Genomic DNA, 13,411 nt, shown 5'->3' on the forward strand with positions numbered 1-13,411 from the left:
TGCTCCGAGACAAAAGTGCTCCTACACAGCTTCAAATATAATTGGGTATTGTGTATTATTTAGGTTCGAAGATAATTTAAATTTAATAAAAAAAGGTTCTTTCGATAATAAAGAACGTTTTCAAGACAGTGAAATGAAATTAGTTACGTATAATTAGTTAAGTGTAAGTTTTGTGATATGAAATTAGTTACGTGTAATTAGTTAAGTGTAAGTTTTGTCATATAAAATTAGTTACATGTAATAAGTTAAGTGTAAGTTTTGTGATATATTATTAGTTACATGTAATTAGATAGGTGTAAGTTTTATGCAATAACGTAATAACAAGAGAGACGTAGTATAAATTGAGCTTACACATTTCTTTGTGGCTTCGTTTATACTTCACAATTACATTGGTCGAGAATTGATTATCAAGTAGGACACTGAAGATTTTATATCCATCTTTACAAATAACGATTGTGAAGCTAGCACCATATGTTGTCATGAGCTTCATTCTAAAACACGAGCTGTTCAAATGATTTCCAACCATATTGAATAAATTCAATTTGTGATCATTGCAAAATTACATCATATTGTGGTTATTATAATATACATTTTCTTTTAATAAACCAATGAAGAATGAAAGAAAAACATACATGTTTTTGTTGGTCTTTAGGAAATCGCTCTAAGTTTTGGATTTTTCTATTGTGCACAGGAATTGCAATATTCTCAATGCAGGTAAAGTACATAACATGAAATGATTACCAGTTTTAGACAATATGTTCTCGTTCTTAAACTAAACATTTGATGTTTTTTGTGTCTGTTTAACTTTTAGCATGTTTAAAAATTGCTATATTTACCTTTATATTTAAACATATTCATTTTAGCTCGACTGCGAAACAGCTTCTTGCTAGTACTGGTGTCATATGAAGATGTTGTGACACGATACGGGCTCGAACCCATGATCTCTGGGCTGAGAGACAGACACCTTAACCACAATGCCACCACTTTATTTTTTTTTAGTTTAATTAAATAAAGAATAGCATGCGATTTCGATTTAAAGCGTCAAGTTAAATATCCTGTAACTCAAATTTTGTCAATGTTTAATATCGTAAATCTGATGCTCAAATGAAAATTTATCAATATTGTAAGTTTCAAGAAGCATTTTTGTAAAGATATTACCGAATTTAGTATTTTATTTAATAAAGAGAAGTTATTAGAATTTTATATTTTATAAAGTCTACGCCATTTTTTTTTTTCAATAAAAAAATGAATGCAATAATTAAACGTTTAATTAAAATGTATACTACATTTGCTGTTCACATTCAACATATTCTTGGATGTTTGGAAATTGTTTTAGAAGAATAAATATATGCATGTATTAACTTCACTTAAGTGTATGTTATATCCTTAATTACAACATACAGGATCTTTAATGAAAACTTATATGTATACATTAACAATTATAATTATGTATGATCAAATATTGAAAACATTTCAGACTGTTTACAAAGATCAAATTCTTTCTAGAACTCCAAGTGCAGCTGAACCGTTACCTATTAGGTATAGAAACATTAGTTCATTTTATGATTATTATCATTATTCAAGAATGACAACCTAATTTTCATTTGTAGATTCAGTTTGTTTGGCTAGCTTTTTATGTCGGATTGACATATTTTGGTCGTATCAAGGTCAACATAGGCTTTCTTGTATTACTAATTAGCAATGACCAATTTCTCAAATAGTGATCAACTTGAAATCTTACATGATATCTGAATCAGCAGTTTTGCTCCTTGTCGGAGGACCGGACCAGGGACCCTTCAATATAAATCACATGCTCTTCATATTGGTCGAAGTGGGTGGACTTAAATTGTATTTCATTTCCAAAATTTATTTTTGTAAAAAATTCATCATTATACATACGTTAAAATTAAGTATCAAAATTTTGAACGTGTGTAATAGAAACATACTTGCCAGTGAATGAGTATCTTACAAGAATAAATTTACCTAAACAACACTATTTTTCAGAAACATGTACATAATTTGGTTTTAACACGTGTAGGACTCAAGGTGATCTAGTGTGTTTGTTATTTTCTAGACTGACAATTCCTGTTGATTTGGTATACACATGGGTCAATGGCTCAGATCCCAAACATCAAGACATCTTGCGTCGGATGATAGACGTATTGCTAAAAAACCATTCTTTAACAGCTACAAGGTATATTATTCTCTATCTATACTCTCTGTATATATTTATTATGCCATATATGCTCTATCTATACTTTGTATCATAGTTTGGGGACATTTCTGTTGAAAATGTGTCGGAATTAAATCGTATACATATACATGCACAGTGTGTTAACTGGAGTGCAGGTATTAGTTAGCCGCACTCCAGAGCATGCCCATTGATTGGTTCATTTTTGCTGGGGTTTACTTATTGTGACGGAAGAGAAAGGGAAAGCGACAGAAATATCATATTCAGATGCTCGTTCATAGGTTACTCTTTCCCGGGGTTTCATATTATGACAACAGGGAAAGTTTTTTTATGTTTGACTATGATACAAAAGGGAAATAACATCAAAACACTCGGCAATCTGATTAATACTCGGGGGCTTTCGTTACCTATATAATACCATATTACCGTGTTTACTCCAGTGTGTACTCTGTATTCTACATATATATGTGCATATACATACAATCTATACGCAGTCCGCTGCTATGAAAAAATGACCGTAGGTAGTATTTTATCGCGCATGCGCAATCTGCGTAGGGCATAAAGAGCATCGCTCTATATAGAAATGTAGTAGAAGTTGATAGAAAATTTCGTGTTAGTTTAAGGTTAAAATTATATAAAATATCATACAAAATACCTTTAAGCAGAAACACAAAAGATACCTTTATAGCTTTGTGGCCAAACTTGCCATAAAAAGGCATGAAAAAGACGACTGTTTAAGAAATTCCCCTTTCGATCACGGACCTGACATTGAGATAATTGTGAATATTCTATTTATCAGATTAGTGGATACAATAAGAATTTCCCAACAACAAAAAGAGCACATGTTATTGTTTGTGATTAAATCTATTGTTATCCAAATAAAAAGTTAGAGAAAAGATCTATCAATTGTAAACTACCTGTCAAATAACAACTGGTCACGTGACAATTTCTTTAACTCTTACCGATTTGCCAAATCTTTCAAAGACTTTCAAAGGAATACTAATTGTGTTATATGTTTTACATGGGTAATAAAATTTTATCTTCAATACCCTGCTGTTTAAATTTAAATTACTGATGAAAAAGTCATCAAATGATGCGTTGAACACAGGACTTTTGGTCGTTGAATTATAAGTCCTACTAATTTTGTATATCTGTTTCGAATATCAATTCACATTTTAAGTACTTACCGCTTTAATTCACCCTTATTTTTTCTTGTTGGCATAACTTGAAATCATTGTGTGTGTAGTTTATGCTTAATAATTGTCCATCCGCTCGTAAGGGCACAAATGGCAGCTTTCGATGTCGAGTACAGACCCCGGACATATCACCAGTCATGCCCTAAAAGAGTTAATTTTGAAGCCCAAATTGGTGAAAATTTACATCATGAAATTTCTACGGAGTATTAGCCAAGGATATAAATTTTGAGCCAAAAGTAGGTCACTGTACGGCGGTCAATGATAATCTAAATGTACAGTAACCTGTGACCTGAGACAATATAAAGGGTAGCCCTTAAAAGGTCTAATGGTGCCAGCAAAAGGCCTGTCGTTTAAACCGTCTATCTGTGCTAGAGGCTCAAGCACCCTAGCACACCATTTTCGTCGTCTTAGCCTACTTTGAAGGACCACTCCCTCGGAATTAGTCAGAGTATCGGCAGCTGGTCCGCAGTGCAAGTTCTGATTTTTTTGCGCCATCCCAAATCTTCAAGTTTTCTGCCGATGCCATGTGCTTTCTCAGCGACGAGCACGCTCCGAGGGGAAGTGAGAAGTAACTTGAAATATCGTCTTCTAAAGCTGAAATGTAGTCTATCGTTATTGCGCCTTTGCCCTACACAGAATGCGCATGCGCGAATCGCAACATCCGTTTTTATGGAACAATCGTACTGTAAAATGTTCTATACTCTCTATATATTATTTTATAACACGTCTACTCTATTCTTTAAAAAAAAATAAAATATTTTTAATCACAACTGTTTGCGATAGTCATTGAACGACATTTGTTTTCTTATTGTGAAATGTATTGGCAAATTTAATGATTTTATGTATTGATGTTTCTAAAAAATTGCTAATTATATTTAAATACCGTGTACATTGACAAAGACAAAATGGTTCGCTTTTGATTACATACATAAATGTATATAATTGCCAAACAAAGAATCTAGACAAAATTACTCACCTAATCAAACACCCTTTTAGAAAAATTGAAGTGTTACCAGTTATACTTAAAAAAGTCATTTTGGAACAATTTCTCCTTTCTTTTAAGATATACTATGCTCAAATTTGATATTAGAAAATATTGATAATTGCCATACAGTCTCTTTGTAGATATAGAATAAACATGTTTTGACTTCACACAAAGTTCTGTTTAAAATCCTACACACAATATGAATATATACCAGTAGTGTCATTAAAAACTGGCAGTTTTTTTTAAAGAAAGGCCTAAATTTACTTACCCCGTAATATGGAACGCAGCTCCCCATACATAGCTTAATTAGCGTTTTATTCAAATCAGACATATTCGGTAAGAATTTATAGATTTCAATAATATGAATTTCTGTGATCAAAATATTTTACTCAAGGATGTGAATAGTATATCTTTAAGTGAAAGTTTAATTATTGTAAAATGATACCGAAGTATAGAAAATATTTTTGATTTTGTTGTTTTTGTATATCAACATCAGAGCAAGGAACTTGGGGACACATCGTTTTGCTGACAATGATGCACTGAGGTATTCGTTAAGATCGGTGGAAAAACATGCTGATTGGATACGTCACATATTCATAGTGACCAATGGGCAGGTCCCTGGATGGCTTAATTTACGAAATTCGAAAGTTACTATAGTAAATCATGAGGTAAACAACAGTCATTTATGAATTTAGGTAAAAAAATCTCTTTATATATATTTAAGCAAATTTCTGAATATTTTTAGAAATATTCTTCAAGAATAAGGCAGAGTAATTACAAAGTTTGACAAACGTTATCATTATTTCAGGTTTTTTCTGTCCTTTTTTTTACTTTTATGCTTGCGAAAGTTGTTAAACATGTTCAACACAATGTCATAATGGATGCATCTTTTATTCTTTAAAGGACATATTTGATGATCCCGACGATCTCCCGACGTTTAGCTCACATTCTATTGAGCACAACATATATAAAATCAATGGACTTTCTGAGGGATTTATATATATGAATGATGACTTTTTTTTCGGCCAGAACGTATCACTTGAAGATTTCTATACAGAGGATGCTGGTACAAAGGTGAGAAAAAAGCTCATTGTTTCATTGAATATGATAACATAAAACCTTACGTTATGATATTGACAAACCTGAAAGTAATATGCCAAAAGCTTCGACATTTTCAGATTCATTTGCCCGACATCCCCTTTTAAATTACTTCACCGAATTTTCAAACATTTTTCTGACCTGTTAAAGTTCAAGGTCGGCCAGATTTTTCTGACTTTTTGATGGGCACCTTAAGCAGTTATTTCTCCGTCTACGACCTGACATTCCTAAAATATTGTTTACAGCATGACAGAGTTGTGTGCGTACATTTGATTTAACTTAATCTCTTCAATATTTTCAACCACTTATTATTTCTTTATAAATACTTATGCCTTTAAAACTATTATAAAGGTTGTCTTCTCGACATGGACGGCATCAACAGTTTGCGGTGGGAAATGTTCAGCAAATCTAATTAGGAATGGTGTATGTGACACTACATGTAATTACGACCATTGCGCGTGGGACGGAGGTGACTGTGACGAAATTCCTGAAAGACTGAGACCGAAAGATGACGGCACGTCTCATTGTGATTATACAACTTCCATATTCTTTACGAATGCTTTATATAATAGGGTGTTCGGGGCAAGAATTAGGAAAGTCCCTGCACATACGCCACTCTTTATTAAAAAAACTGTGTTTCAAGATTTCGTGAAAAGGTATTTTTATACAATTATTGACTTAGTGAACCATTGAATATGATATGATGTTCAACGGTAGATGATTTATATTTTTCTATTTAATAAAAAGGCAAAAGATAGAAGAAAATCACACAAAAGTAGTTTTGCCTTTATGAAGAAATACAAAAGACAACCTTTTGCTTGTTTTCAATAACGTGTGGGGGAAAACGCACTGTAAATAAGATGACGTCAGGCGTTCGACGACAACGCGTCATTATTCTCTTATTGGGATAAAACAGTAATGATGAATCTTTTCAGGTTTCCAAATGAAATAAAAGCTACAACAAAGAATAAAATAAGAAGTCCCCTAGATTTTCAGTTTGAATTTTCATATGTGTATTTTCAAATGGAAGGCCAGAGTTCTGCAAGGTTAGTAAATTTTCAATGAAAATGTAAATTGTAACTGTACCAATCATAATAGTTTCATGAAAGACTTACATTATGCCTTATTATGTGTTATATTATTATGTCTTACTATGTGTTACATGTATATTATGTCTTATTAAGTGTAACATTATGTTTTAGTATATATTATATTTTTGATCATATTCATTCGTGTTTGACTTAATCGACACATCTATATAGATTTCTATATTTAGCTTGAAATTAGCTATGATATGTTAACTGCTTGGTGCAAAAGGGATTTTACAACATGGAACGCCAAAGCTGCCTCATGTTGTTACATTTCGTTTTATTTTTCCCTAAAAGTGTTTTATTATGTATAAGCTTGCCAACATTTTAATGGAACCTGTCTTAACGAATTCTTATTGGGCCAAATATTCATTTTATCTTTTCAAAACGTAGTGCTGACATGTCTTAACACTGTCTTATTATTTCAAAACGTCATGTTACCATGTGCAAATCCGGTGTTAACATGCCGAATTGAAGTCTTTATATGTTTAACATGCACGCCGTCTTTTCGAATTAAAATGTCATTATGTCTGAACAAAGACTTGTTTAAATGTGGCGTTGAATTGCCTTGAAATTGTCTTATCATATGAAACAGTAGTGTTATCTTGTCGGAAGTTGGTGTCATCTTGTCCAAATGTGATCCTGGTATGTTATGACACTGTTGTATTATGTTATACTGTCGTTTTGTCTTGTCCAAATGTGATATTGACTTGTCTAAACACCGTCACATTTTGTCAGACTGTCATGTCATTGTGTTCAAATTCGGTGTTATCTTGCTCTTTTATGTCAAAATAGCATCCTGTCTTGTCCAAATGTGGTTGTATTTGTCTAGAAATTGTTTTATTATGTGAAACAGTAGTGTTATCTTGTCGGAACATGGTGTCAACTTGTCAAACTCATGTCTTATTTTATCATGCAACTGCTATGGTAACTGCCCGATAACACTTGCCTGATAAATATTTTTGATATCAGGTCAGTAACCTGATATCAAAAATTAGCCCCGCCCATTTTAACGGACTTTTTTCAATTGCTTAATATATTCTCATTTTCATCAGCATGTAAATTCTACAATGTAATCTTATACCCTTACAAGTCTTGAATCAAAATGCGATATTTAATTATTTATTAATTATTTCGATTTCAATTACGAATAAATTAGATAGCGAATAGTTTTAGACCAACAAAATGAAGTTACGTCATAATTTATATTGCAAATGACATCATCGATCGATGTTCACGTCATACTATACATGTAATCATAACAAACAGGCTGGGCGATTTTCTTTGAGAACTTGTAAATGTTTATTTTATTTCGCCGGATTATTATTTAATAAGTGAACAAATTGTTTTGTTTAAAAAATAAGACTCATGTTTGTGTAGCTTGTGTTTGATTGCCGATTTGACTTTTCATTGATTGAAATTACTGTGAACTTTTGAATTTGACAATTCAAGACAAACATTGCAGTAAAGTTTAGTTTATGTGATTCTAAGGGGATTTTTGGATCGATGTTTAAATTAAAGGTAAGAATTTTATCGTATTTGGCCTACATTCTGTGAGTCGAAAGAAAAAATGGCCGCCATTTACAAATTCTAAGTTTCAGGGGCGGAGGAATTTGTTTTCAAGAATTATTTCTTTGAACAAAAAATTAAAAATCCCCCTTTTTAACGAAATTCGCTATTTAAATGTAGATTATTTTGTTATTATGACAGTTATTATGTAATACATGATAAATAGAAAAACATGCTACTGTCTTTTGATATCAATTTTATCAGGCTCGGCTGATATGGGCAGAAAGGGCTCGGCAAGCCTCGCCCTTTCTAGCCCATATCAGCGTCGCCTGATAAAATTGATATCAAAAGACAGTAGCATGTTATTCTCTATATGTCGGCTAGTAGTGATATCTTGTTCAACCGTTATAATAACCTGGCTGAGTGCTGTCCTGTTTTGTCAAACTGTTTTGTTGCTTTGTATGAGGTGGTGTTATTCTGTCTAATTGTGCCAAAACAACATGTTGTCTTGTCTAAAACTGTTGTTATCCTGTCTAAAAATATAGTTATTATCTAAAATACTAATGTTGACTTGCCAATAAATTTTGTTTGTTTGTGTAAACGTTAGTTTATTACGTCAAACAGTATTGTTGACTTGTCGAAAGATGGCATTGACATGTCTAAGCACTGTCTTATTTGCTCAGATCGCCATGCTATTTTCTTCAAACTTTATGTAAACCGGCCTAAACACCGTCTTATTATGTGAAATAATGGTGGTATCTTTACAAATTATGGTTATGAAATGTTAAAACGCTGTTTTTATTTGTCAAACGGTCATGCTATTATGTCCAAATGCAGATTCAACTTGTCTATCTTCGTCTTATTATGTCAAATAGTCATATCATCTTGTCGAAACGTGATGATGTCTTGTCTAAAATTTCTATCTTTTTGTCAAAGTGTCATTTTATGTCTAAATGCCGTCTCATTATGTCAGATAATCGTGTTATCCTGTCCAGAGGCGATGTTCTTAAAATTTAGTATCACGTGGCAAGAGCACGTGCGGAGCAATAAAAGATAAAGCAGAAAGGATAACGGGAGAGTTAAGCAAAATCAGACAGCGCTTTCTCAAGACAAAACTAAATTTGAAGACATTTACACAATTATCAGACATAGTAAGACTGTTTCTGTGTTTTACAAGAAAACATCAAAGTTCGACAATATAACACTTCTGTTTTACATTCATAAGAAAGAGTTTGGGCAAGTCATTACCACATTTCGACAATATACCGCAATATTTTGATAAGACTGAGTTTTAACCTGTCAAAACTGCTTTTTGACAAAATAGCATAAAGTTTATCATAATATGGAATGATTTAGCCCAGTCAAAACCCCATCTCGGCAAGATAATTCGAATATTTGATATAAAAGACAATTCGGTAGTGTATGTTGGCAAATTAACACAGTTGTTTGACACAATAAGACAATGTTTAGGCATTTAAACACCGTATTTTGACAAAATAATATGACAGTTTGATAAAATAAAGCTGTGCTTTTACAAGTCAACACCAAATTTCGACAACAGAACACTACTGGTTTCAAATGACCAGACAGTCTTTTGAAAAAAAAAAACAGCCCCACAATTTGACCAAATAGCGCGACTACTTGACATTATATGACACATTTCAGACAAGCCAAAACGACATTTTTGACATGATAACACAACTGTTTGAAATAATTAAACAATGTTAACACAAGTCAGCACCGCATTTAAAATAGATTAGGTTACTGTTACGCATAATAAGGCAATGTTTGGACAAGTCGACAAATTACAATGGCATTACAACGCTTATATTTGACATAATAAGACGCTTTCTGGGCAAGATAAAAAGAAATGTTATAACATGAGGCAGCTATGGCGTTCCATAACAACATCTTTATGTCATATGAGCACTAAGCCCGCGATATGTTGCGCCAAGCCAGACATACACAACCATTATCGTCCAATTAATAATTCTGAGAAATATGACGTCAAAGTTGGTGATGACGTATAAGATGGCGGTTTCCGTATTTTAACATGAAAAATTATAACATCAAAAACTTGGACACACATATTGAATAATTACGACATATGTCATGTATTGAAACTAATTTACAGGTATTCTGACATAAGTTATACACATCTGAACATTTGAAACGCACGCTCTTGAAACGAAATATTTATTGCACTTCTTCGACATAATAAGTGATAATTGATAGAAGAAACCTTTTTTTTTATTTCGATCAAGAGCAACTTTTTTATTCTAATGAAGTTACAAAACAGTTATGCAATATGAATAAATGTTCTTTAAACATTAAAATTCAATAAGCGTCGTGACAGTTTGCCATGTTAATCTCATTGCACGTAGTTATGATAACAAAAAATGCTCCATTTTAGGTTTAAGGCATTTTATTCAAGTTCGTTGTATTCATTCGTTATGCTTTTTGCGAACGAAGACAAAGCACGGAAGGACTTGGACATGCTCCGAAAAACGAAAAAGTAATTACTCTCATTTTACCCTATTTTTATACGTACACCTACTGTAAATAAATATTTCTATGCATATGTTTGTTTTGGTACAAGAGTATGTTGTCAGGTTGAACACAAATACTCGTTGATTATGTCACACTGTATTACTTACAACAAAAATGTATACAGAAGAAGAGTATAACGTCTTGTGATTTCTTTTGCTAGGTCCGCTCATTTCAGAGGTGTCGAAAAGAGATTTTTAAAAGCGAATTTAAAAAATGTAAACTTCACCCTGAGAGTGTAAACAAAAATGTTTCAAATTATGTTTCGATATATAAAATATAATATGCTTTTACTAGATTTTTTCTTCAGGAAATTCATTTGCTTAAATGACGACATAGACTACAAAAAGACACGTGAGGCACAGGTTACTGTTCGTTTATTGCACGAGTTCTACGAGGCAATGTTTCCAAAACGATCATCATTCGAAATCGTTGATTGAAAAGAAGAGAGGAAAATCAGTTGCTTATGGATTTGTTAACATACATTATGGTTCATGGTTAAACTTATAGCATGTCAATGGCAAATTTATTCTATTATCGTTGTTGTTGTTGTTGTTGTAAAGATTTTAAGAACATGTGTTTTGTCAAAAAAACAAATGAGCTGCGTCATGACAGACAAAACCAGCATAATGGATTTTCGGCCAGCATCCGCGCAGTCTGATCAGGATCATGCTTTTCGCTTACTGACCCTATAACAATTAGAGAAACTGATAACGAACAGCATGGATCCTGATCAGACTGCGCGGATGCTGGTCGCAAACGCACTATGTTGGTTTTGTCTTGACAAGGCTCAAATGATTTTCAAAAAAAGAGAGATCAAAGGTTAAACGAAACGATACCCACAGACATATTGTATCCACGTGGTGTTAAACGAGCGAAAATGTAAAAGAACTCAGTAAAGCTATATTTTATTTTTTTTTTTTTTTTTTTGGCAATGTTTTTTTTTCTTTTCCTTTTTTCAGGTCCTGGCGTGTGCTGTTAATTACATGTACCATTTACTTCAGTTTAAAGTATTTATTTGTAAAAGGGATTTCACTGAGGTTTTACATAAAGGCTCTGGAGATATTGTTTTCGATATTTCTGTAACATTTGATGTAGATCTTGAGCAATAACTTTAGCGCGGAATTTCATATCATTCTCTCAACCCGTCTTCTTATAAATAATTATTGCAATGCTTTTCACTCAAACTAACTAAATATTGTGTAAAAAATCGATATTCAGATTAAAGTCTTTTGCTGTTTTGTCCGTGTTAAAGTTAATCTAATGAATTCTGTGTAATTATTTTTTTGTGTTAGCCTGTTCGGACCTCAGTGGAGTTTCTTTAAGAATTACTTGTTATATATTTTTTGGATTTAATAGGTATCTTATGATTCGCAATTACTTCTTTGTACTTTTTGCTTTGCCAGCTGTTGCCAGTCGTATTGAAATTGTTTTAATTGAATCGGTTGAAGTAATGTCTAATCAACAGAACGACAATGAAATTCCTAATATTCCTATCAATGGGTGTAAATTGCATGCAACAGACCGCGGTATAATTAAAGGTTCATTACTAATGTGTGTCCATCGTAAAATATGTTATGTTATGTTGTCTTATATTATACAATTTTGAAGAGTGAGTCATTGAATATGATGTGATATTCACCCGCATATTGACTGAGGCGATAACAGAGGTCATTATGACTTTCTGTCGGTGAATATCACGTCATTTTAAATGGCTCACCAGTCAATAATTGTTTTTGTATATGAATAGGCAAAATCACAAAAAGTGCAACCTTATATACATGATTGTACAAATTTGTCTCGTTGAAGCGCGAGAAAAAGACGCACGTGTTAGGCGCTCAACGACTACGCGAACGCTGGCATACAAAAGCAATTCAAGTTTGTACGCATCATTAATACACTTGTTACTATATATAGTAACAAAATTGCCTGTGATTTCAACTGATTATGAGTGTCACGTGACCGATTATGAGTTTGCGGCCCGGGGCCGAGAACTAGTTATCAGCCCGCAGAACATGTGCACGTGCACAAATTGAAACAATGACGTCATATTTTACGTCATCAAACAGTTTACTGTAAAAGTGAAAGTAGGTTGTCAGCACGAATCGCTTTATTTTCATTATGAGAGCTTATACGTATTGAGTACAAACACATTTTTGTTACTATTGAAATTTGAAGAAATAATACGACAAATTCATTCCGAAAAAAATGAAAATAAAACTTGCTTCTAGATTCTACTGCTTTGAACACACAAACAGTAAACATCTCTGTGCAGAACAGTAGAAGAGCAGACAAGAATTTCAACGAAGAACTTTTTGTTGTTGTTTTTTTAATGCTACTATTAGATCTACCAAGTGTATTAAAGACATTAATACACGTCAGAGTAGGGCCGGAAGGTGATAATCGGCCCTGAATGAATAATGGCCCTCGGGCTAAAGCCCTCGGGTCCATTATTCATTTTGCGGGCCGATTATCTCCGTCCGGCCCTCTCCTGCCGTGTATTAACCTCTTATTACTGTATACTTAAAAGCTACACTTTAAAACACTTTAAAATATCATTTCTTTACTATTATATAAAATGATATTTTATTGGAGAAATATGCCATATTATATTCATCTGTAAAGAACAAAACGCAATAAACACGCGTAATTAACAGTCTACGGTGTATTGTAATTGAATATGAGTCATCATCTATTTTAAGACTGAGAAAATCCAATTCAGCCATTGAATATGATACTACGACCGGTGGATATGATTTTATAAAAAAGTTCTGTTGAATACTGTTTGGATCAATGA

At 32.7% G+C, this 13,411-nt stretch overlaps 1 protein-coding gene across 1 annotated transcript; it reads left to right on the top strand.

The window, feature by feature from the left end:
• The first annotated feature begins 526 nt into the window (after positions 1 to 526).
• On the top strand, positions 527 to 13,124 carry LOC132748302 (N-acetylglucosamine-1-phosphotransferase subunits alpha/beta-like). Its single transcript, XM_060737874.1, has 9 exons — positions 527 to 714; positions 1,478 to 1,539; positions 2,075 to 2,194; positions 4,869 to 5,040; positions 5,276 to 5,446; positions 5,822 to 6,126; positions 6,406 to 6,516; positions 10,481 to 10,582; positions 10,925 to 13,124. Exons 1-9 carry the CDS (start codon positions 616 to 618, stop codon positions 11,052 to 11,054), a joined length of 1,272 nt encoding a protein of 423 aa, XP_060593857.1. The 5' UTR covers positions 527 to 615; the 3' UTR covers positions 11,055 to 13,124.
• The last annotated feature ends 287 nt before the right edge of the window (positions 13,125 to 13,411 follow it).

The sequence above is a fragment of the Ruditapes philippinarum genome, unplaced genomic scaffold (genome assembly GCF_026571515.1).
Source record: "Ruditapes philippinarum isolate M1 unplaced genomic scaffold, ASM2657151v2 ctg876_1_1_1_1, whole genome shotgun sequence".
NCBI classification, from domain to species: domain Eukaryota; kingdom Metazoa; phylum Mollusca; class Bivalvia; order Venerida; family Veneridae; genus Ruditapes; species Ruditapes philippinarum.

Coding starts and splice junctions, on each gene's coding strand:
- LOC132748302 (XM_060737874.1), top strand. CDS start 616: ATGAAAGAAAAACATACATGTTTTTGTTGGTCTTTAGGAAATCGCTCT. Junction 5,041..5,275: donor TTACTATAGTAAATCATGAG/GTAAACAACAGT, acceptor TATTCTTTAAAG/GACATATTTGATGATCCCGA. Junction 10,583..10,924: donor ATGCTCCGAAAAACGAAAAA/GTAATTACTCTC, acceptor TTTTTTCTTCAG/GAAATTCATTTGCTTAAATG.